The sequence below is a fragment of the Bos mutus genome, chromosome 10, assembly GCF_027580195.1.
Source record: "Bos mutus isolate GX-2022 chromosome 10, NWIPB_WYAK_1.1, whole genome shotgun sequence".
Taxonomy (NCBI): Eukaryota; Metazoa; Chordata; class Mammalia; order Artiodactyla; family Bovidae; genus Bos; species Bos mutus.
Window position 1 is genome coordinate 37,921,921 of NC_091626.1, and position 25,995 is coordinate 37,947,915.

Sequence of the window (25,995 nt, forward strand, 5' to 3'; positions counted from 1 at the left end):
CTGAGCAGTGTAATGACAAAGAGAGTTCCTGCCTTTTAGTGGCAGGAATGTCTAGAGGGACATTCCAGCATTAAAATCTGGTTGCAAACAGAGAGACTCGATGTTTTAGTAGACAACTTTATCTGTAAGACACTTCCTGCTGGTTGAACAGCCTGTGACACAGCTACTAAAACAAATTCCTCTCAGATAATTCTTTATAAAAGCATGCCATAATGGTTTGAAAACTAAAGGAATCTTAAAAATTACAATAGGTTTGCCCCATGAAAGAAGCCATACATTCAGTGTGATTTCATTTTTTTAAGTACAAAGCCAAGAGAACTAATCTATGCTGCTAGAAGTCAGAACAAAAAGAGTCAGAATGGTGGTTATCTTTCTGGGGGTGGAAGCTGTGTCTAAAAGGGAACGTGAAGGGGCTTTGGAGATGCTGGCAATATTGTTTCTTGAATACCTGAGTGTGCTTAGTTTCTGAAAGTTCCTTCAGCTGTACAGCTATGTGTACTTTTCCGTATGTATATTATACTTCCATAAAAGGTTGAAGTCAAAAAAAATTCAACAGGTTAGTTTCATCAATTAAAAGGTTTAGTTCAGTTCAGTTCAGTTGCTCAGTCATGTCCGACTCTGTGACCCCATGAACCACAGCAGGCCAGGCTTCCCTGTCCATCACCAACTTCCAGAGTTTACCCAAACTCATGTCCATTGAGTCGGTGATGGCATCCAACCATCTCATCCTCTGTCGTCCCCTTCTCCTCCTGCCTCCAATCTATCCTATCATCAGGGTCTTTTCAAATGAGTCAGCTCTCCGCATCAGGTGGCCAAAATATTGGAGTTTCAGCTTCAACATCAGTCTTTCCAATGAACACCCAGGACTGATCTCCTCTAGGATTGACTGGTTGGATCTCTTTGCAGTCCAAGGGACTCTCAAGAGTCTTCTCCAACACCACATTTCAAAAGCATCAATTCTTCGGCGCTCAGCTTTCTTTATAGTCCAACTCTCACATCCATACATGACCACGAAAAACCATAGCCTTGACTAGATGGACCTTTGTTGACAAAGTAATGTCTCTGCTTTTTAATATGCTGTCTAGGTTGGTCATAACTTTCCTTCCAAGGAGTAAGCGTCTTTTAATTTCATGGCTGCAGTCACCATCTGCAGTGATTTGGGAGCCCAGAAAAATGAAGTCAGCCACTGTTTCCACTGTTGGCCCATCTATTCGCCATGAAGTGATGGGACCAGATGCCATGATCTTCGTTTTCTGAATGTTGAGCTTGAAGCCAACTTTTTCACTCTCCACTTTCACTTTCCTCAAGAGGCTCTTTAGTTCTTCTTCACTTTCTGCCATAAGGTTAGTTTCATCTTATTGTGTTAGACTGTTTTCCAATGAATGAAACGCCACGTAACTGACTGTACCAGCCAGCCCTTCACATCAAGTTAGCATCGGCAACAGGCCACACTGCTGACTGCAAAGACAAATTCCTATTTCTTTTCTTAAAATTTTGAAACAACCATGAGCTGAAATTACTCAGAAAGTGAAAAAAAGGGAAAGTTGCTTAGTAGTATCTGACTCTGCAACCCCATGGACTGTAGCCTACCAGGCTCCTGTGTCCATGGAATTCTCCAGGCAAGAATACTGAAGTGGGCTGCCATTTTATTCAGAAGCAGAAGGTAAGTAGGTAAGTTCTGGTTGTTGTTGTTGTTCTCGATTGACTCTCACAAATCTAGTTTGACTTACTACTTAGAATACCTGATGCTACAACAATGAGCCATTCAATTTAATTGAAAGCTCAAACTAATCTCATTTTAACTAATCTTGACAGCGTTTCTAAAATATCAATACATTTTATAAAAGCCATTTATTTACTTATTTTGACTACCAAAAAAAGTTTGCTCTTTCAGCTTACATCTATAAAGCAATGACATCATAATGACATTTAAACTCAACTATAACTCTTAATCAATAGTAACTCCTATAACTTTAATCACGCAAGGCCACAGATTGTTTAGAAGGTCACTATTATCACATCCTTATAAACAACATTTGAAAAAAAAATAAATAAATAAACAACATTTGATAGCAAACAAAGCTGAAAGCAAAGTAGGTCCCTAATATTTACTTAACAGTTTGAATGTGAGTGTTTTTATAATTTACACACAGAAAATTCATTTTCTGAGATGGAAATTCTTTCTAATGAAAACTCCTATCAAACTATGGCCTGTGACTATCACTAAAAATACAGTGAAAATACGGTAAAATCCTTTACAGTGGATTTTGCCATATCTAGTCACGCCTAACTAAATTTGGAAACAAAAATTAAATGTGACACAGTGACCAGTTCACTTCCCCAAGGCCAGACCTGGCAACTTGAAAAAAAGAGTGAAAGAATGAAAAATGAGCTTTCAAATACAGGAAGCCACTAGAAAATAAGAACACCACCATTTCATATCCTAAAATTAGAGCTTTAAAGATTTCTGTTGACTAGTAAGTTTCAGGGTTGGGGGGAAGGGAGGCAAGGGGGATTTCTGCTCCCTGTACACACGACACCAGTGGGAATAAGGGCCAGTCCAAGTTCTATGTTAGCATTGCTCTGGGTAATAGTTCCAAGCTGTGAGGCGCAGCTGTATGGGTCCTGCCAGCAAGGCCATGGCAGCAGTGCTTTGATAGCGTGGGGCCCTGAAGTGTCAGGATATAGAGAAGACAGCAGTTGCTGGCTGTGAAAACAGTCTGATACAAACCAGATGGGAACTTACTAGATGGGCAACACAAAGGAAAACAATTGGTTCATTCAACAAAGTCAGGCCTCTGCCCCAGAGAATTCAGAGAAGACAATAACAGTCACCCAGAGTTGATGCAAACAAGAAACAGTCATGTGGTTACAGTTTAAAGAATTGTTTTCCCTCAGACTAAACAAAGTTTTGCTTTCTAATTCTTATATTCATTAATTGCAGTTTGGTGTACAGGCCTTTCTGCCAAAGACAAATATTTCATTTATACAATAAATACTTTTGTGACACTGAGAGAAATATATGAGGACATAGAAACTAATTTTGTGCTGCTTCCTGTAAAGTGCTATGAACATAGGTTAAGCTATTTCAAGAAATTGGTAAATTTAGAAAATGATTGATTATGCTGACACAGCAATTAGAAAATATCCAACATAATATTTCCATGACTTCTTAGGTCTGATTTGTTTTAATGCAGGAAGAAAAGCATGAAGGCAATAATTACAGGCTCCTGGAACTACATTTCTACCTAAATGATTTTTTCGGACTTTATTAGATGGGACAGTATTATTGTAATTATATCCACGGCAAAAAAAGTGCCAGAGTTCTCTACAGACTTAAATTGCGTGAGTGTCATCACACTAACAAGTACCTGTTCATCTTTCTTTTTTTGGTACCTGTCCATCTTGACAATATAATAAAGATTAACAATTCGATTTTAAGATAACTTTCGGCAATAACATTTCACTTTAAGACTTTATAGGCATATACTCCACAACAGTCATCTGTTCTGCTATTCTGAAAGATAGTAAATAGCACTCTAACTTAAAATAATTCATAGGTAACTGCTTATTTTCCATTAGAAATTCCAGTACAACTTGGGCCTCTGCATTTGCTACTAATTTAATAACACATCCAAGAAAGCCTTATATGTGTAGTCACTATTCTTAGGTGATAAACTAGCCCATCACAGAAACTGAAAGTAACAGCACTTTTCATGCAATTATTTGAACATATTTTATAATATAAAATATATATAAACTAAAATATAAAAAGAATATAAAACAGTAAATCTATTTTGTATCTTTATAATAAAAAATGGTTTCTTAGAAAACATGAATCTGTGGAATTGTGAAAATTACTGTGATACTTGAGACACAACCCAGGTTTTCCAATTTGCATTTGATGCACTATCCTGATTATTTTTTTTTTTATGCTTCCCACCCCTAAAAACTGAGGCCAAACATTTAATGACATCTTTCCTGTTGCATTAGATCTTTCATCCTTTGCAAGGCATTTCTGAAGTAAACCAGAGAAACAGAAGTGGAGTTACAGCCTGATGTGCAGACTAAATGCAGTCATCAGCATTTCCAGCCATGGGCACTCCCCTGCCCCGGCCCCTCCACTCCGCTGTTCATGCACACACATTCACACACATTGTTTTACAGTCTAAATTACTGGCAACGGTACTGAATGATGGTTTTGACTAAATTTAATCATCAAATCCAAAAATCAGGTTGTGCTTATAAGCTGAATTCCCATGTAATAAGAAGGAAAGGAAAACATGAAAAAATTGGTCTTATACAAAAGGAATTAAGAATAAATGTATCAATTCTGCTAAAAGTTATTCTAAACACATGGAATCAACTCTAATAAAATGATTAACAAAGGTAGTTTGTCTGGGATTTATTAGTAAATGTATTTCTTAGATCTTGGATTAACCCAAGAAGAAAAAGGAGTTGGTGTCATTTTTATTATTAGGTATAGTGATATAAATTTCTTCAGACATTGCCCATTTTTACTTTTATGGGTATATATGTGTGTATATATATATATACAAACACACATATATGTATGAAAAAAATAAGCAATTACATTAACTATTTTTATCTGATAAACATATCTTGAAATGATTTCCAAGAACAAAGGCCAGATCAGGCAGAACTTTTTAGGATATGATGTGAAGTCTAGACTCTAGGCTGGTGCAAAAAGAAGTCTTTGGAGGGGTCTGAGCAAGGAGTCAAGTGATCTGATTAATATTTTAAACAGTGACTCTTGCTCTGGGTAGATAAAATAGGGGAGCAAAATGAATATAGGAAAACCAACTGAGAAATTTCTCAGGATAATATTAAAGTTGAGGAATATTATGATTTAAAAAATCAACTACAGAAAGTAGAAAACTCAGCTTGACACCAAGCTGCTGAAAAAAATTGTGGTTAGCTTTATTAGAACACCAAAAACTTTAGTATTAAACCAGTTTTTAACAACTTCTGTGAACACTGAGACAATCAAGAGTCGTGAGGCTATTTAACCTCTCTGAAACCTCAGCTTTCTCATCTGTATAACAACACTAATAAAAACATTTTACATATTCACTAGTTTACTGTGAGAAGGAAAACTTCAACACTTGAGAGTTTTTTGTCAGCTATAAAGCACCTCTCCTTTCTCTACCTTTAAATCTTGATGATGTCCAAGATTTTAGTTTCATCACTGTAGGTTTGGGGGAAGAAACAAATCTACCATATTTGGCAGTGACTGTTCTATCCTAGTGCAACTCTAGGCAGGATAGATTGACTAGAGCACACTCTAGTGTGCTCAACTAGTTAAGAGCTTGGAAACAATATAAGAAATAGTAAAAGCAACATGGGCCTTCCCAAGTAGCACTAGTAATGAAAAATCACCTGCTAATGCAGGAAATGCAAGAGATGTGGGTTCGATCCCTGAGTGGGAAGATCCCCTGGAGCAGGGAATGGCAACCCACTCCTGTATTCTTGTCTGGAAAGTTCCAATGACAAAGGAGCCTGGCAGGCTACAGTCCATGGGGCCACAAAGAGTCAGAGACGACTAAGAGACTGAACGCAAAAGGAACACAGCATGTACATTTTGGATTATAATTGTTATCGAATATTTGAAAGATTGTTCCATTGAAACACCTGTTTCTAACACCCAATAGGACAGAACTAGAACCAATAAGTGAGAAGTTATGAGAGGCAAATGTTAACTCAGTAAGAATAATTAGTGCTTTCCATCTATAAAATGTACAACAAACAAGGGTGCTTCCTGATACTGGGAGATAACCATTTACTGGGCGTAATGTCTCATTTGCTGGCTCCCTCTCCTTTCTCTATCTTCAAATCTTGAAGATGTCCAAGATTTTAATCCAGGGATGCTCCCATTCCCTTTACTTAATCCTTGGGTGATGTCATCCATACCACAACTTTAAATAGCATCCATACTGTCAACTCTCAGCTTTTTATCTCCAGTCCCAACCTCTTCACTGAATTCTAATAACAAACTGCCTATCACTTGAAGTTTTTTTAGGCTTCTCAAAACCTATGTGTCCTACACAGAATGGCTGATTTTCACCTCAATCTTCCTAACTTTAATAAGTAGCACTATCATTCAACCAGTAATTTTCAGACCAGAAATTTAGGAGTAACTAATGCTTTTGAACTGTGGTGTTGGAGAGGACTCTTGAGAGTCCCTTGGACTGCAAGGAGATCCAACCAGTCCATTCTGAAGGAGTTCAGCCCTGGGATTTCTTTGGAAGGAATGATGCTGAAGCTGAAACTCCAGTACTTTGGCCACCTCATGCAAAGAGTTGACTCATTGGAAAAGACTCTGATGCTGGGAGGGATTGGGGGCAGGAGGAGAAGGGGACGACAGAGGATGAGATGGCTGGATGGCATCCCTGACTCGATGGACATGAGTCTGAGTGAATTCCAGGAGTTGGTGATGGACAGGGAGGCCTGGCATGCTGCAGTTCATGGGGTCACAGACACGACTGAGCAACTGAACTGAACTGAACTGAATCTTTGACTCCGGTTTCAATTACACTCTACATCTAATTTGCCTTAGTAAGTAATTTTTTAAATCAACTTATTCTTCAGTTCTATTAGGTATATGCCATCAATACATAGCCTTAACGTGACACCTCTACCAGGGTCCAAGCCACCATCACCTCTCATTTGGAATACTGGGACAGTCACACACTTCCAATTAGTCTATTTCCACCACTGTCTCCCGAAGGTCTGTTCTCCATCTAGAAGCTGGTGGAAACTTTTAACAATGTAAATTAAAGTCTGTCATTTCCTAGCTCAAATCCTCCACAGGATTCTCCTCATTTGTTGTTGTTGTTCAGTTGCCAAGTTGTGTCCAACTCTTGCAACCCCATGGACTGCACTAACCCCATGGACTGCACTATGCCAAGCCTCCCAGTCCCTCACCATCTCCTGGAGTTTGCCCAAGTTTGTGTCAACTGAATCAGTGATGCCATCCAACCATCTCATCCTCTGTCACCATCTTCTCCTTCTGCCTTCAATCTTTCCCAGCATCAGGGTCTTTTTCAACGAGCCAGCTCTTTGCATCAGGTGGCCAAAGCACTGGATCTTCAGCTTCAGCATCAGTCTTTCCAATGAGGATTCAGGGTTGATTTCCTTTCAGATTGATTGGTTTGATTTCCTCATTGTCTAAGGGACTCTCAAGAGTCTTCTCTAGCACCACAGTTCAAAAGCATCAGTTCTTTAGTGCTCTGCCTTCTTTATGGTCCTCCAGTTTATCTTTATTCTCATCATGCTCAGACTGAAATCCAAATTCCTTCTCAGAGTCTGCAGAGCTCAACATGGTCTGCAGCCTACGTCTCCTGTCTTCAGTTCCTACCACAGATCCCTTGCACACTCCCCTCCAACCACAATGGCCTTCTTGTTGTTCCTCGGGCAAGTTCATTCCCACCGTAACACCTTCATTTTTCCTTCATATTCCCATATTCCTACATGGAATACTCTTCCCCAAACGTTTGAACATTTCTCCTTCCCTTCACTCTGTGTGGAAATGCCATTCCTTCAAAAAGGGCTCCCCTAACCAAATGATCTACAGAAGCAAAACCACTTATCCTGCTTTCTTCACTATCACTCTGCTTTATGTTCTTCTTAATCGAAACTAATAGAAATACAAATTGACAGACATTATTTTAAAATAAAGAATACCTTTCAAAAATGTTTTGCTTTTTATTGGGAAAGAATTTCGATCTTGGGGCAAAGTTACAAGAATAATATAAAGAATACCTGTATCTCACTTGCCCAGATCCACAGTGGTTAACTTTCCCCTGTGTTTAGGTTGGTATGCTGTTTCCCCATGACCATATGCAGGTTAGGTCTCAGCAATCCCAACTGGAGGCACACAGTATTCATCTGGCCCTCCGTGGTTGCACTAATTTTGATCATCCCATCAGGGTACTATCCTACGTTTCCCTTTCTGTGAGGAGACCCTTTAAGACCATGCAAATATCCTGCCCCTCATTAAAATTTCCTGTACATTTAGCATTCACTGATGACCTCTGCCCCATCTAATCTTTACTAGGATGCTTGCAACATGCTGGCTTTCCAGCAGTACTAGTCACTCCGCATTTGCCTGTTGACTCCTAGGACTTCTAAAAGCCCTTCATGTTTTTCACAGCACCTAACATCATCTGAAATTGCTGTAAATTAATTTACTTTTTTCTATTATGTATACAAGGATGTAAGCTCTGTGAAAGCAAGGATTTCACCTGATATGTTTACCATACTCTCTCCAAGGTTTGGAACAATACCTGGCCCATAGCAACTACTTAAGAATGAATAGAAAAAGAAAGAAAACTGTTAACAAGGCCCCTGAACTAGATGGGAGAAAAGGACTACCTCTTACATTTGATCCAATAAACACTTAATGGAAAACTACCATTTATGGTGCTGTGCTAGAGAGCAGGTGGTGCAGAGATGAATGAAACAAGGCCACTGTCTCTTAGACAGTTACTTTCCAGAGAAAGAGAGAGGCTATAAGGAAATAATCCTACAAGGTATGATGCAAGGACTAAAAGCGAAATATATACCAAATAGCATAGGCCCTTCAGGGATAGATAGTAGACCAAAAATGTTTGTTTCTAGGATGGAAAGGTGGTAAAAGAGGGCAGAGGAGGGAACAGTTCCAAGTGAAGACTCTGAGAAAGGCATGTGAAGGGAAATGTAGGAGACACTGGTAAGCATAGTAGGATGAGGGCTGAGAAGAAATAGAATTATGAAGTATTTGTGGCTACAACTGACCTGAAGAATCATTGAGCCCACCTTCATTCTTTACATAACAATGAATGATCCTTCGTATTCCACATTCATTCCCTTGCCCCCCTTCTCCTTCCCCTTCTACCTTTTCCTTTCCCCTCTACTCTCTCAAAGTGAGATCTCTTCCCTTCTTCCTATTCCTTCCCTTTCTTTCTCTGCACTTATCCTTTTCATCTCTCAGGATTACATCTTTCTCCCTCTCCCTTTGTCAAGAGTAGAAATGAGATGGGAATCAAAGTTGTAGGTAGAAGAGTTACCTTCAAGGAGGTAAAAAGCACTATTCTTTCTTGAACCCAAAAGGAAAAAAAAAATGAAAAGATTAATGTAGAATTGTAAGAAGTTGGAGCTAGAGTAGCTATAAATGAAAGTAGAATTTTGGAAATACATTTGAAAGAGTAGAAGTTGGAAAAGCAAAAGCATATATTAAAAGAGAACTGAGGGGATAACACTGGGATTAAGGGTTTGGGGAGAAGGGCTAGAATAGATGTTATTTTGGAGCCAAAATCCATATGAAATTAATAAAAGTTATTACTGGGGAATAGCCAAACTTCCATTCAAGCCTCACGGCACAGTTTGCTAACAGGTTATAATTTTACAAACTGCATCAACACCATTAGAATTTCATGACCAGGAACAAAAATCAGAGAATGGGGATTAACACAGATCAAAGAGACACAGAGGTCTTGGATGGTTATAAGACAGTATTTACATGAGTTAACCATATAGATCAGGCAGAATATAGGGCCTGAGGAACAGCCAGTCAAGAGAAACAGGACTGAGTCAATGGAGGCTGCAGTACAGGTGGGAGAAAGAATACATGACTGAAGTGGCTCTACTAACCGATACACTAACTACCTCACAACATCTCCCTCCTGTCCCATTACCCAACCCGGCCAGGTTAGTTAGGGGAAGAAAGACAAAAGTATTAAGCTCTATAATGAATAAGACAACTATCCCTATACTCCAAGGATCACTTATTATTCCCCAGCAATTTCTCCCACAAACTGAAGTTTCTAGGGAAAAAAGAAAATCTAGAGAAGATGAAAGGAAATAAAAAGCCATCTCAGAAAACTTAGTTCCAGCTGATTAGTACTCAATTGCTCCCGAACGACATCACAGAAGTCCAAAAGTCATCCCTTCTATTCCTTAATGGAGTTGACTTTATGTCAGAAAGGGAAATGAGAGGCAGTAAGTTGAACTCCCCCTAGACCAGCAATGAGAACTCTGTCGAAAGATAATTCCCTTAAAATTTCTTCTTCATAAACACTTCAAAACCAGTAAGACTTGCCTAGAAAACTTCATAGTCCTAAGCACCTAAATTTTAATCTGTCACTCCCATCTCCAAACAGTATCTATGATCTCATTTGTGCTTCTAAATCACTACAGGTTTGTTTTGGTAGAACACATCTTTGAATTCTGCCATAGGCTTGCATTACATGTTTACGTATGAATTACATGGTTAAAAATTTGGCCTTTTTATTTGACCAACATTGTTTTTTTTTTTTTTTAATTTTTTTTAATTTTTAAACTTTACATAATTGTATTAGTTTTGCCAAATATCAAAATGAATCTGCCACAGGTATACATGTGTTCCCCATCCTGAACCCTCCTCCCTCCTCCCTCCCCATACCATCCCTCTGGGTCGTCCCAGTGCACTAGCCCCAAGCATCCAGTATTGTGCATCGAACCTGGACTGGCAGCTCGTTTCTTACATTTTACATGTTTCAATGTCATTCTCCCAAATCTTCCCACCCTCTCCCTCTCCCACAGAGTCCATAAGACTGTTCTATACATCACTGTCTCTTTTGCTGTCTCGTACACCGGGCTATTGTTACCATCTTTCTAAATTCCATATATATGCGTTAGTATACTGTATTGGTGTTTTTCCTTCTGGCTTACTTCACTCTGTATAATAGGCTCCAGTTTCATCCACCTCATTAGAACTGATTCAAATGTATTCTTTTTAATGGCTGAGTAATACTCCATTGTGTATATGTACCACAGCTTTCTTATCCATTCATCTGCTGATGGGCATCTAGGTTGCTTCCATGTCCTGGCTATTATAAACAGTGCTGCGATGAACATTGGGGTACACGTGTCTCTTTCAATTCTGGTTTCCTCAGTGTGTATGCCCAGCAGTGGGATTGCTGGATCATAAGGCAGTTCTATTTCCAGTTTTTGAAGGAATCTCCACACTGTTCTCCAATGTTGTTTTTTATAGCAAAGAACAATCTTGGGAGAGTTTTCCCACTTAAAATTTTTTTTACATGATTCTGTAATAAAGCTAGTAGTATTAAGCATACCTGGATGATGTTAGATCTTTCTTTAGAACAGGCATAGTGGAAAGGCTGAGCCCAAAGGCAAAAATTGAGGGCATGTTACATAGATAAAACCTTATTCTATATAACATCAATAATAATAGTGTTAATAGTGGTAAAAAGCAAAAGTACTATGGATATGAAACATTAAAGTATTAATTTAATAAAATAAATATGTAAGTACAATAAAAAGGAGAAAAATGTTTCTCAAGAATATATGAGGAAGGTTTCCAGGATGGACGATGAAATTATAGTGCCTTTTGCCATTTGAGTTACAGGGTTTTTTGCCATGAAATTTAACCATTTTATTATTTTTATGTGTGTCCAACACGGCCCCTAATTTTAACCCTTACTTTTAATCAGGATGCCACAGCTCATAAATGATTACTAAGCTCTTGCATTATCAGTTTCTCTTAGATTTAAAAACAAGAGAATTGCTGGCAATCCAATTCACTACAACACTCATTTGTCAATAGATAAGATTATCAATTGGAAATCATCCTGGTTAATAAGCTTCACTATATTTAGTTGTCCGATATGCAGATCAATAAAAAAATTTTGTAAAACAATCCTAGGTTTAGTAAATAGAAATTATCTTAAATACAATCACTGAAGAATAAAAAAATTGTTGTAAGTTAATTTATCTCCTTAATACTATATATAGAACTTTACCATCTCTAGCATTTTCTCACCAACGTCCTTAAAGCTCAGGACCAATGCAGATTCAATACCTATCTGTTAAAGAAGAGCAGATTACAACATGAGTATTCAAAAAGAAGAGGCATTCTGGAGACAGTCATGCCAATGATACTAATATTTTCATAGCTTTTAATACGTGTAAGTCCTGTTCTACGTGCACTACATGTCTTCAACCAAGCTGTCAACCTTCTGGAATAGATACTACATTACAGATGAGAAAAGCACAGAAAGGTTAAGTATCTTGCCCAAAGTCACCAGCTAGTGAATAGCCAGCAGAGTTAGAATTTGAACTCAGGAAGTCTGAGTCCAGAGTATAAGCTCTATGCTGTAGTGCTTCTAATTCTACAGTAGAACAGACATCAGCATGAACATCTAGAGTCATTAGGCAGTGTTTCACAAAGGGCACTCCTCTTTCCTCATCAGCACGACCAGGGGTGCTAGTTTAGCATTCAGATTGCCAGGCCTAGACTCAGTCTCAGGGTTAAGCTGGGAATCTACATTTTAAATTAGAAATGCAGGAGATTAAGTCAAAATTTGAAAGACACTGTATTAAAGACTAAAACTATCGAGTGATAGTACATCCTGTAAGTATAAAAATATTACTTCTCTGTTCTAATTAATTCTGAATTGAAATAATCCAGTTTCTCTTTTATTTAGGGTACAGCTGGCTTAGTAGAGGACTTCCCTTGTGGCTCAATTGGTAAAGAATCCGCCTGCAGTGCGGGAGACCTGGATTTGATCCCTTGGGTTGGGAAGATCTCCTGGAGAAGGGAAAGGGTACCCACTCCAGTATTCTGGCCTGGAGAATCCCAGAGACTGTATAGTCCATGGGGTTGCAAACACCTGGGCACAACTGAGCAACTTTCACTATCACTGGCTTAGTAGAATATTAGACTATTTGCATCCATTGATTGAAATAGTCTAATTTGTATTTTATTATATAAAACTAAAATCATAAAAAATTTGAATGATTATTCTGTTGATTGGAAGAAAATCATCTGTAATACACTAACTTGTCAATGTAGTTTGTGTTATTTGGAATAGGGCAGTGTTCAGTTCAGTTCATGGAGAAGGAAATGGCAACCCACTCCAGTGTTCTTGCCTGGAGAATCCCAGGGACGGCGGAGCCTGGTGGGCTACTGTCTATAGGGTCGCACAGAGTCGGACACGACTGAAGCGACTTAGCAGCAGCAGCTGTTCAGTTCAGTTCAGTCACTCAGTAATGTCCGACTCTTTGCGACCAGATGTGTCACAGCATGCCAGACCTCCCTGTCCATAACCAACTCCTGGAGCTCACTCAAACTCATGTCCATCAAGTCGGTGATGCCATCCAGCCATCTCATCCTCTGTCGTCCCCTTCTCCTCCTGCCCCCAATCCCTCCCAGCGTCAGGGTCTTTTCCAATGAGTCAAATCTTCGCGTGAGGTGGCCCAAGTATTGGAGTTTCAGCTTCAGCATCAATCCTTCCAATGAATACCCAGGAATGATCTCCTTTAGGATGGACTGGCTGGATCTCCTTGCAGTCCAAGGGACTCTCAAGAGTCTTCTCCAACACCACATTTCAAAAGCATCAATTCTTTGGTGCTCAGCTTTCTTCACAGTCTAACTATCACATGCATACATGACCACTGGAAAAACCATAGCCTTGACTAGACAGATTTTTGTTTGCAAAGTAATGTCTATGCTTTTCAATATGTTATCTAGGTTGGTCATAACTTGCCTTCCAAGGCATAAGTGTCTTTTAATTTCATGGCTGCAATCACCATCTGCAGTGATTTTGGAGCCCAGAAAAATAAAGTCTGACACTGTTTCCCCATCTATTTGCCATGAAGTGATGGGACCAGATGCCAAGATCTTAGTTCCCTGAATGTTGAGCTTTAAGCCAACTTTTTCACTCTCCTCTTTCACTTTCATCAAGAGGCTTTTTAGTTCCTCTTCACTTTCTGCCATAAGGGTGGTGTCATCTGCATATCAGAGGTTATTGATATTTCTCCCGGTAATCTTGATTCCAGCTTGTGCTTCTTCCAGCCCAATGTTTCTCATGATGTACTCTGCATATAAGTTAAATAAGCAGGGTGACAACATGCAGCCTTGACGTACTCCTTTTCCTATTTGGAACCAGTCTGTTGTTCCATGTCCAGTTCTAACTGTCGCTTCCTGACCTGCATACAAACTTCTCAAGAGGCAAGTCAGGTGGTCTGGTATTCCTGTCTCTTCAGAATTTTCCACAGTTTATTGTGATCCACACAGTCAAAGGCTTTGGCATAGTCAATAAAGCAGAAATAGATGTTTTCCTGGAACTCTCTTGCTTTTTCCATGATCCAGCAGATGTTGATAATTTGATCTCTGGTTCCTCCGCCTTTTCTAAAACCAGCTTGAACGTCTGGAAGTTCACGGTTCACATATTGCTGAAGCCTGGCTTGGAGAATTTTGAGCATTACTTTTCTAGTGCGTGAGATGAGTGCAATTGTGCGGTAGTTTGAGCATTCTTTGGCATTGCCTTTCTTTGGGATTGGAATGAAAACTGACCTTTTCCCGTCCTGTGGCCACTGCTGAGTTTTCCAAATTTGCTGGCATACTGAGTGCAGCACTTTCACAGCATCATCTTTCAGGATTTGAAATAGCTCAACTGGAATTCCATCACCTCCACTAGCTTTGTTCGTAGTGATGCTTTCTAAGGCCCACTTGACTTCACATTCCAGGATGTCTGGCTCTAGGTGAGTGATCACACCATCATGATTATCTGGGTCGTGAAACTCTTTTTTGTACACTTCTTCTCTGTATTCTTGCCACCTCTTCTTGATATCTTCTGTTTTTGTTAGATCCATACCATTTCTGTCCTTTATCGAGCCCATCGTTGCATGAAATGTTCCCTGGTATCTCTAATTTTCTTGAAGAGATCTCTAGTCTTTGCCATTCTGTTGTTTTCCTCTATTTCTTTGCATTGATTGCTGAGGAAGGCTTTCTTATCTCTCCTTGCTATTCTTTGGAACTCTGCATTCAGATGCTTGTATCTTTCCTTTTCTGCTTTGCTTTTCGCTTCTCTTCTTTTCACAGCTATTTTTAAGGCCTCCCCAGACAGCCATTTTGCTTTTTTGCATTTCTTTTCCATGGGGATGGTCTTGATCCCTGTCTCCTGTACAATGTCACGAACCTCCATTCATAGTTTATCAGGCACTCTGTCTATCAGATCTAGTCCCTTAAATCTATTTCTCACTTCCACTGTATAATGTAGTATAACAGAAATACTACTACATCTGGAGTAAGAAGATCAAATGCTTCACTAATCAGAATTATAACCTTTGGTTCTTGGTAGCAGAGGGATCATTCCCAGTTCAACAAAACCAAAGGTTATTCATCTGACTGCATGCAATTTTCCTACTCCTAGTTCAGCATTTCACTGATATTAAAATACAAGGATGTTATCAAATATACACTTATCTCTGTGGTTATTTTGGAAGGTTAAATTTTATTTAATTAATGGCTGCTAAATAAAAAGGCTACTAAGTTTAATGAATAAATTTAAATTATGTTTTATATCAATTTGATTTCTATAAACAACAGCATAAAAACTTTAAAGTCAGGTTTTAGGAAATCTGGCTAAGAACTATGAAAGAGTTGCACAGGTTTCTGGAATACTGGCAAGTCTTCAAAACAACCCTAGTATATGTTTTTGGTGAGACAGGTTTACTATCAAAGACTTGAGAAAAATCTATGTGCTTCATACAAAATGTATCATTAATTCTATAACAATAAGAAAAGTAAATAATTTCCATAATTAAAATACTCCGAGATAGAAAGTGAAATTACTTTAGCAACAACAAGTGAAAATGTTATAGAAATCCTTGAATAATTTTCAGTGTCTTTTCCAATAGATTTTTTCTATCAATCTTCTTTTTTTTTTTTTTTCTATCAATCTTCTTAGCCTCAGTTATGCACATTTCTCTCTCAGATTACACACACACACACACATATAACATATATACACACATATATTTCTATTTTTAAATAAAAGATGTAAATTCTGTCTGGTAGAAACAGTGGAAATACTCCTCTATGCTAAAAATCCATTAACATGCCAGCAGAGTGTCTTCTCTCATATGGCTTATGTCCCCACCTCCATCCAAACATTCGCACATAAAATGTAAGAAATGTATATACATAAAGACAATCAGCAAGCTGACCTAACACACTTGCTGCCATATGTTTATTTTTTCAGCACTGTAAGAAAAAGTGACAATTTGACAGTGTGATTACAAAAAGATGTTTGTCTTTTTATATTTAATAGCATTCCAACCAATTATTTCTGAGATGCAGTGTTTTAAAGAAATTATTTTTCTCAAACAACTCCTTTTTCTTTTTCTTATCCTTTGAGAGAAGATGCTTTGTCTTATTTCTTTCTCTAACTCCAAAGCACCTTCACAGTCCTTTACACAAAAAGGATGCTAAAAATAATGACCTAAGAATGACTATACAATGGAACATTATTGAACTATAAAGAGGAGTGAAGTAATGACATTCCTTACATGAATGAACCTTGAAAACATGTTAAAGAAGACAGACACAAAACCCACATACTGTATGATTCCATGTATGTAAAATGTGAATAGGTAAACCCATAGAGATAGAAAGTAAACTAGTAGTTGCCAGGATCTGGGGGGAGGGGAGGGTAGAGAATGAATACTATTGGGTATGGGATTTCTTTTAGTGCAAAAATTTCTGGATAAAAATGACTGAACTGTACCTTATGAAAGGTAAAATTTTCCAATTATCTCCATTTTAAAAATCAAGAATGAGTGAAGGAATGCTCACACTACTTCTATTTCATTTAGAGTTCAAAAATACTGCCCACTGACTAACATGTAACCCAATTTAACTTTCTCTACTTTGGGCATATTCTTGTTGCCTGTTCCCCTTGCTTAACTAATACATCCTCAAAGAATGAAAAATTTTAGTACATAAAAGAAATCACAAAATCTTTTAGAAAAGTAAAAATGACAAGGCTATTGTACTACGGCTGTTTGTACCATGTCTACATTCAAAATTATCAACTGAAAAATGATGATAAGGAACTATTCTCATTTTCTTCTTTTTGTTCTTTCTTTTCTGTCCCTCTCTTCTTCCTTCTATCTTTTTACTAAATGACAGAATTAAATGTTGTTTGGGGTCAAAAGCAAAATGGACTGAATCATCAAATTCAATTCAATCAACACATTGATCACTGACTGTATTTAAGCACAGTGCTATGCTGGGAAACAAGGTCTATTAAATAAATAGAAAAGCCTATCTTAACAAATAAACTACAAAACTATCCTATATATCACTTTCTCTGAAACTTTAACCAGTCTGGAGAATACAGAGTTGGTAAAGGCAGCTCTTGCCATAAACTATTAAGTCGTACAATAAATATTTATGAAGTGTTCACTCAATAAAATAGTATAAAACAAGGAAAAGAACATCAATTTTGCCCTCAAGTAGATATGGGCTTGAATTCTAGACCTTCATTTTCTAAACTGTGTGCTTTGGGAAAGTTAGTTAACCTTCATGAACCTTATCATTTCTCATATAAATGGGAACAATTACTAACTGCGTGGCGTGGCATTATGAGGAATAAATGAGACAACATAAAGTGCCTAATAAAGCTTCAGTAAATGGAAACTATTGCTAAGATTATGTTCAGGGCTTCCCTAGTGCTTCAGTGGTGAAGACACCTGCCAATGCAGGAGACATGGGTTTGATCCCTGATTCAGGAAAATCCCACATGCCACCAAGCAACGAAGCACATGCACCACATTACTGAGCCTGTGCTCTAGAGCCTGGGAGCTGCCACTACTGAAGCCTGCATGCCCTAGAGCCTGTGCTCCACAACAAGAGAAGCCATGGCAGTGAGAAGCCCACGCACTGCAACTAGAGAGCAGCCCCCGCTCGCCGCAACTACAGAAAAACCTGACCAGCAACAAAGACCCAGCAGAGTCAACCATAATTACATAAAACAAACAAAAAAAAGATTACGTTCAGGGCACCAAAGATCTGGAGGGTAGAGTTAAGGATGAATAAGACATTTTTGGATGGCATCACCGACTCACTGGACATGAGTTTGAGCAAGCTCCGGGAGATGGTGAAGGACAGGAAAGCCTGGCGTGCTGCAGTCCATGGGGTCTCAGAGTCAGACATGGCTGAGCAACTGCACTGAACTGAACTGAAGCCATTTTCAACTGCAGGTTCAGAAAGGACTTGGGAAAATGCAGCTGAATGCTGAATAATAAAAAGTGTCAGTTCAGTTTGGCAGTATCCTGTAGAGGAATTTTTTGTCTATGATTATGAGGAATACTGGTTTATAATCTTCTTTTCCAGTAAAGTCTTTGGCTGGTTTTGGTATCAGGGTTATGCTTGAACAAGTTCTCCTTGTTCAAGCTTGTTAAACTTAACAAGTTTTTCTGGCAGTGGGAGCTACTCTTCTAAGACCGTATCAGTGAATGAGAATCTCTCGAGTCTCCTGTCCTAGCTCCCATTCTTTCTTTTTCCAGAGGTCTATGGAGAAGAGATTCCAGGTAGCAGTGAACTACTTTTATATCAGTAGCTACCAATGGCTCTATGCTTGGCTTTTAGTAATTCATTAAAGAAAAGCTCAGTCAACATCTTTATCTGCTTGTATGGTGCCTGTGACTATGTTGTGGCACAGTCTCTGTTGACACAGTTCTTGTGTCCCATCTCTCTGGAGAAGTCTGCCTTTCTGTGGACTTTAAGCTACTTGCTCTACATTATAAGCTATCTGATTGGTTCAAGAAATGCTATGACTTTATAGTTTATCCGACATTTTATTAGAGTTAGAAGTGACACTCTCCACCTTCCTCCTCCTAGGGGGAAACAGAAACCCCACATTCAGCAACATTTTAAAGCGAATTTCCATTTTATTAATCAGTAATAGCATGCATTTGTAAAAAACACATTTACTCAGATTATGCTTGTTAAACATTTGGTTACATGGATTTGGGGCAGACTTGTTAGTCTGTGCCCCTTCTCCCAGGAACCCTATAAGAGATCTATACACATGGTTTTTAAATTACTGTCATACCTTATGAGAAAAAAATCCATTAAACAAACTTTTAACTGTGATTTTAAAATTACTAAAATAAATTGTAATTCTGAGATCTATTGTAACTTAACTATATTTCAAATACAAAGGCAAAAATTTTCATTTGCACTTGTGGTTAGAAATAGCTTCCAAATATATATAAGATTTGAATTTCCTAATTCTCACATATCTGAAGTTATAATCACTGTAGTGAGGTATAAAAGGTGCTAAGATGTAAAGGAATTAAATTCAAGACATTTGTTGGTATTGCTCAGTCACCAAGTCATGTCTGATTCTTTGTGACCCCATGGGCCATAGCATGCCAAGCTTCCCTGTTCTTCACTATCTCCTGGAGTTTGCTCAAACTCATATCCACTGAGCCAACTCTTTGTGACCCCATGGTCTGTAGTTTGCCAGGCTCCTCTGCCGGTGGAATTCTCCACGCAAGAATACTGGAGTGGGTTGCCATTCCCTTCTCCAAGGGATCTTCCCAACCCAGGGATGGAATCCAAGTCTGCTGCATTGCAGGCAGATTCTTTACCAGGAGGGAAGCCCAATTCAATACATAATGTAAAAAAAAAAAAATCTATCTGTGATTTCCCACAAAAAAGTAACCAGATTTTGATAAACTATTGCAATTATATTAATTACTTCTAGCACTTTGATACATATTTTCTGAGCAACATATATCATCTATAAATAAGAAAACTGAAGAATGCTGTAATTTTAAACACCTTTGACAACTATTTAACCACAAAACATATACTCTAATTTTTTCCCCTTGACTCTAGCAAAGCATGTTTGACTTTCTAACTTATTATTTACTTGAAATTCTTAAAATTTTAAGAGAAAAACTACAGAAAAATATTTTTTAAAGTGAACTATTTTAATATATCACAATAGAATTTAATTGTTCCTGGGTTCATAACAAATACATGAATTTAAATACAAATACTTCATTTGTACTGAAGAAAGCTAAGTTGCACAGTGAAAGGGGGGGAAAATGAGTTGTTAAATTATTAAAAAGCTGCTTTCACTATAAAACTGTTAGATAACTAATCAGGGCTTAGAATCAGATAAGTGATATCATGTGATCAAAAATACATTCAATGAATTCAAAGCCAAGAGTTTTACTCTTAGATTCCAAAGATATCATCTTTCAGAACTCAAATCAATTTTTCTCTGTTGTGTTAAAATCTGAAAGTAATAATCCAGGGGAGAGGAGAAAGCTTGTCTTTACAGATTTCCCAAAAGCTTAGTGCTAGAATCTATGTTCTACCATTATCTTCAGTCAATTTTTAATGGATGATCACTGAAAAACTACCACTATTGCTGGTAAATGGCTTGATTTCTTGATACACACACACACACACACACACACACATATATAAAACTACTATACATTTCAAAGTGAAATACATGATACTTCTTCCTGAAACAGCCATAATTTTGGGTTCAAGTATTCGTAGAAGAATTTATCTTCCAGAAAAGATGTGGTTTTGATTCCCTTGTGATAAGGTGAATTTCCTTCAGTATCTTCAAGGCCCTTTGCATATGCAAGATAGGATTGAATTCCTTCAAGGTCAGTCAAAGTCCTGAAAGCCCTAGAGGATTATTTTGGCACTCTGACTTTCCTAGTCTCTAAAACATTTGGCAACGTAACAGAGTTTTATCAGAGGGAAAAAAACCCACAAAATTTATGGGGGAAAAATGTCGTAACTGACTATTGCCAAAGGAATCATATTCATTCAAAAAGTATTTAGTAGGGAGATATATATCAATTACAGAGTGAAACGCTCGACTCCTATTTGAAATGTTCTATCTATAGCCCACTGGGTATTTATCTGTCTTGGTTAAAGCTGACATAGGCCTGCTCCCCTAACTTCTGTATTATACTGTAACTGTGCTTAGTCACTCAGTCGCGTCCGACTCTTTGCGGCCCATGGACTGTAGCCCACCAGGCTGCTCTGTCCATGGGGGTTCTCCAGGCAAGAATACTGGAATGGGTTTGCCATGCCCTCCTCAAGGGGGATCTTCCCAACACAGGGATGGAACCCAACTCTCCTGCATTGCAGGTGGATTCCTTACCGTCTGACACCCATGAATACTGGGGTAGGTAGCCTACCTCTTCTCCAGGGAATCTTCCCAACCCAGGAATCAAACTGGGTCTCCTGCACTGCAGGCAGATTCTTTGTATTAGATGTAAAATTAAATGAAAATAATTTTTACACATATTAAATCCAATTATTCTAAATTCTTTCTAAATAAAACTGCATCACTAGCTAACACATTGGCTTCTTCTATTTTATTATTTTTATTGACATTAAATGTTAATTGGACATTATTTAATGACATTGTTGTAAGTCAACAAAAATTTAAATATTGCCATCTTGTGGCCATTCATACACATGAAACTGAAAACAATGTCACTTTCCTAAAGAGATTTACCTTTAAAATATTCCCAAATATATTTTCCTTATCAGCTGAGAAAAATGATCGTTTTATTACATACACCCTTCTCCCAGGAGATAAAATTCATTTATACATTTAAGAAATTATATATTTTTTTAGAAAACTAAATTAAATATACAGTCATTGGCCATGAGTGGTAACAGAATTCAGTAGTACATCAAGGCAGTTTTGATACTATCTTAGACATATTCCTTTGCTCATATCTACATAGTCATGATTTAATACAAGGAGGAAAGTTTTACAGGCAATTTTCCATAGGGTTCTAAAATACAATATCAACGTAATAACTAACATTATTGTACCATTGTTAAGTTTAAAAAAGTGGTCAGGAGGGCACAGTTCTAAAAAGCTGGAGCAAGACAGGAAGAGAAAACAAACAGAAAAGTAAAAACATAAATAACATAATCTTAAGCTCTTTCTCATTTAGGTCTTCCCCAAAATGCCAAATGCCTAGTTACCTTTGCAATTAGACTGGCATTCAATACATGAGCTAAAAAAAAACACAAATACAAAAGCAAAAAAAAAAAAATTCTACTGCTCAAAATACTCCTAACACTTTTGCAGATAGAAGAATTTTTAAACAAAAAACATCTTAGTTTCTACTGCCAAATTTCAGAATTTAAGTTATATAAAATTTAAATGACTACACGATACTGGATGCTTGGGGCTAGTGCACTGGGACGACCCAGAGGGATGGTATGGGGAGGGAGGAGGGAGGAGAGTTCAGGATGGGGAACACATGTATACCTGTGGTGGATTCATTTTGATATTTGGCAAAACTAATACAATTATGTAAAGTTTAAAAATAAAATAAAATTTAAAAAAAATAAATGACTAAGAAGCAAGAAGGCAAACAAAGCAACCTTGTAGAAACATAAAGACAACATCAAAATGCTGTGATACTGAGTATAGAATCAGTCAGCCACATCATTTTGTTAATCAAACAATACAGAAAAGTTCATTCATATGACAGCATTTAACATGAGAGTCCTTTGTTTTATAAGCTGCACCTGTTAATCAAATCGCCACACAATAATAAACAGCCTTTACAAAGCTCCTGAATATCCATAATGCTGCCTTTATCATAATTTAAAACAGACAACTATGTTACAGACTTGTACACAGATAAAAAGATACTGACATTCAATTGTACAAGAACCAAAAAATAAGATTAAAAGAAAAATACTACCTGAGAATTTTTAAAATCTATTAGAAATAGCATTTACTGGTAAAAAGAACTAACAAATATATACTCAAATACAGGATGAGAGTCTTAATCCCAATGGACTAGATGTGAAAAAACAAAAACAAAACCCTAGAGATAATAAGACATATAAAAGTATTCTCATTATGTATTTGTTCAATATCACAAGTATCAAACTACTATTACAAGAAAACGAGTCTTACCTTGCTGCTGTGAAAGTGAAATATCAGGTTTATTTGTTACACGTATTAGACGACTTTGAACTGGCTTGTGTTCAACTTGCTTAACATCTTGGCCTTGCTTTTGTGGGTACTAAAGAATTAAAGACATGAAGTCATAATATCATTTTTTAAGTTACTTTTAAAAGATCTGAGCAATTATTTACGTGTTTATTATATAAACTTTGAATACTATGCATGCTTTCTAAGTACCAGATGGGTAACGGAGTACATATTACAAAAGAAAAGATGTTACAAATAAAATCTTTCAAAAGATTTGGATAATATACAGATTTCAAATATGCAAATAGCTTCTATTTCTTACTAGAGAATTCAGAGCTACTTATAAATCAACTACTCTAGATACATACATGATGGATTTAGACAGGATAAAAACTTAATTTGGCTGTAAGAACTTCCATATAATTATTTTTGCATAAAATGAAAATCTGCATAATGTACTGCAATTTTCAAAAAGCTTTTATATATAATAACATCATTTAATTCTCACAAGTGTTGAAGAGGTATTATTATCCTTTGTCACTCAAGAAATGTATATTCTACCATAGGCCTCATCATCTCTTTTCCTTACTACAATCTAATCAAATTTAAAATTTTCAGTGGTAAAATTCCTTCACAATCACATATTACAAATTGTGATGAATTTAGCCATTCTTTCTTTCCTGTTTTATGAGTCTAGTTATGAATGAGTCTCTAAGAACAGCTACCAGATACAATTTGACAGAAACTTAAGATGTCCCTGAACTCTTATCAAAATACAAGCAGAGAAGAATCTGAAACCTATCCACATGGACTCAAATGGAACCACTCCAGTTCTGGCAGGGACCTATTTATCTACAGGTAAGAATGAGCAGTTTCAAGCTGTAATAGTCACAACTAGCCTTACCGCTGGTCTTTTAAGTTTAGAGCCTTTGTTATGTAGGTTTCTGCCCTGAAGGAAATATTATTTTGATGTGTATTTCTAAGATGAGTACTATGACTATCTTGGGCCACTTCAACTAGAACATTCCTATGATCCTTCCTATTGACTGCCTCCCTTAACCACAGAGTATTGTGGGGCTTCCCAGGCGACTCAGTGGTAAACAACCTGCCTACCAATGCAGGAGACTCAGGAGATGCAGGTTTGATTCCTGGATCAGGAAGATCGCCTGGAGAAAGGAAGGACAACCCATTCCGGTATTCTTGCCTGGAAAATCCCGTGGACAGAGGAGCCTGGCAGGCTATCGTCCAGGGGATCACAAAGAGGTGAGCATGCACGCATGCAGATTATGGAGCTAAATTGCTTGTATTCAAATCTGGGTAAGGCATTACCTAGCTTTGACTTTGGGTAAGTTACCTAATGCTCAAATACCTCGATTTCCTCATTCATAAAATGGGGATGATAATAATAATTACCTCAGTAGGTTGTTGTAAGGATTAAATGAGTTAAATATGTAACAAACATAGAACAGCATCCAGTTGAGTATAAGCCCTGGAAATAAGTTTATGCTATTATTATCATCAGTCTATTTTTCCTTTAATAAAGGAAATCTAAGAAATGAATTTTTTTGAAGCCATTCTAATGGTAACACTTTGCAGTTTTATTTTAAAACAGGCCAATAAATAAAGGAAGGCAATCTTTATTTTTTAAATATCTTTATTGAGGTACAATTGATAGACAATAAACAGCATATATTTCAAGTGTGCTGCTGCTGCTGCTAAGTCGCTTCAGTCGTGTCCAACTCTGTGCGACCCCATAGACGGCAGTCCACCAGGCTCCCCTGTCCCTGGGATTCTCCAGGCAAGAACACTGGAGTGGGTTGCCATTCCCTTCTCCAATGCATGAAAGTGAAAAGTGAAAGTGAAGTCACTCAGTCGTGTCCGACTCTAGTGACCCCATGGACTGCAGCCTACCAGGCTCCTCTGTCCATGGGATTTTCTAGGCAAAAGTACTGGAGTGGGGTGCCATTGCCTTCTCCGATTTCAAGTGTATCATTTGCTAAATTTTGACATATGTATATACCCATGAAGTGACCATCACAATCAAGATAATACGATGAATAAATCCATCAATCTCAAAAGTTTATTCATAACCTTCTATATTCCTTCCTATAACTACAGATTAGCTTGCATCATCTAGAATTTTATATAAGTGGAATCATAAAGTACGCACTCTTATTTGGGTGTGGGTTCTGCCTTTTTTCCCCTCAACATAACTCTTGTGAAAATCATCTATGTTACTCTGTATCAGTAGTCCATGGCTTCTTCTTACTAAATAGTATTCCATCTTACAGATATGCCAATATGTGTATATTTAGCAACTATGGACATTTGTGTGTGTAAAGTTTTTGCTGTTGTTTAGTTACTAAGTCGTGTCCGACTCTTTTGCAACAACATGGATGGCAGCTGTCAGGCTCCTCTGTCCATGAATTTCCTAGGCAAGAACACTGGAGTGGGCTGCCATTTCCTTCTTGGAGGGATCTTTCTGATCCAGGGATGGAAAATTGCTATCAACATTCATGTGTGAGTCTTTGTGTAGAAATGTTTTAGTTTCTCTTGGGTAAATAAATACTTAGAAGTGAAATGTCTGGGTCATATGGTAGGCGTACATTTTACTTTTTTAAGAAATTGCCAAACTGTTTTCCAAAGCAGTTGAATCATATTACATTCCCACAGCAGCATATGAGTTTAAGTGCTTTACACTTGCCAAAATTTGGCTTGTTAGCCTTTCTAATTTTAGATGTTCTAATGGGTGTGTAGTAGCATTTCATTGTGGTTTTAACTGACATTTTCCTAATGATTACTTGATGTTGAAAATCTTTTTATGTGCTTACTTCTTTGGGTAAGGTATCTATCCAAAGATTTCATCCATTTTTTAATTGGATTGTTTTCTTAATATTGAATTCTGAGTTCCCTATATATCCTAGATATAAGCTTTTTATCAGATAAGTGATTTGCAAATATCTTCTCCCAATCTGTAGCTTGTCTTTTCATTCTTTTAACAGTGTGTCTTAAAGCGAAGTTCTTATTTTTGAGAAGACCAGTTTATTAACTTTTTTCTTTCATGGACACAGTTTTTGGTGCCATTTTTGCCTAGCCCAAGGTCACAACTTTTATTTTATTACAGAAGTGACTAACAGATATTTATTTATTATTAGTTTTTTCCTGATCTTTATTTGGTCATAGGTCATTAATATTA

General features: G+C 37.4%; 1 protein-coding gene across 11 annotated transcripts in view; it reads right to left on the reverse strand.

The window, feature by feature from the left end:
* Nucleotides 1-25,995, reverse strand: part of KIAA0586 (KIAA0586 ortholog) — a 136,606-nt gene that overhangs the window by 14,359 nt on the left and 96,252 nt on the right. For 9 of the 11 annotated variants that reach the window (XR_011465639.1, XR_011465637.1, XR_011465636.1 and 6 more), the window contains one exon: nucleotides 22,782-22,890. The exons of 1 other annotated variant lie outside the window; for it this stretch is intronic. Coding sequence is in view for 2 of the 10 variants with exons in the window: in XM_070377766.1 (XP_070233867.1) it covers nucleotides 22,827-22,890 (64 nt within the window). In the remaining 8 variants the exon portion in view is untranslated. The remainder of the gene's footprint in view (nucleotides 1-22,781; nucleotides 22,891-25,995) is intronic. One more of the 11 variants, XM_070377769.1, reaches the window with a different exon arrangement.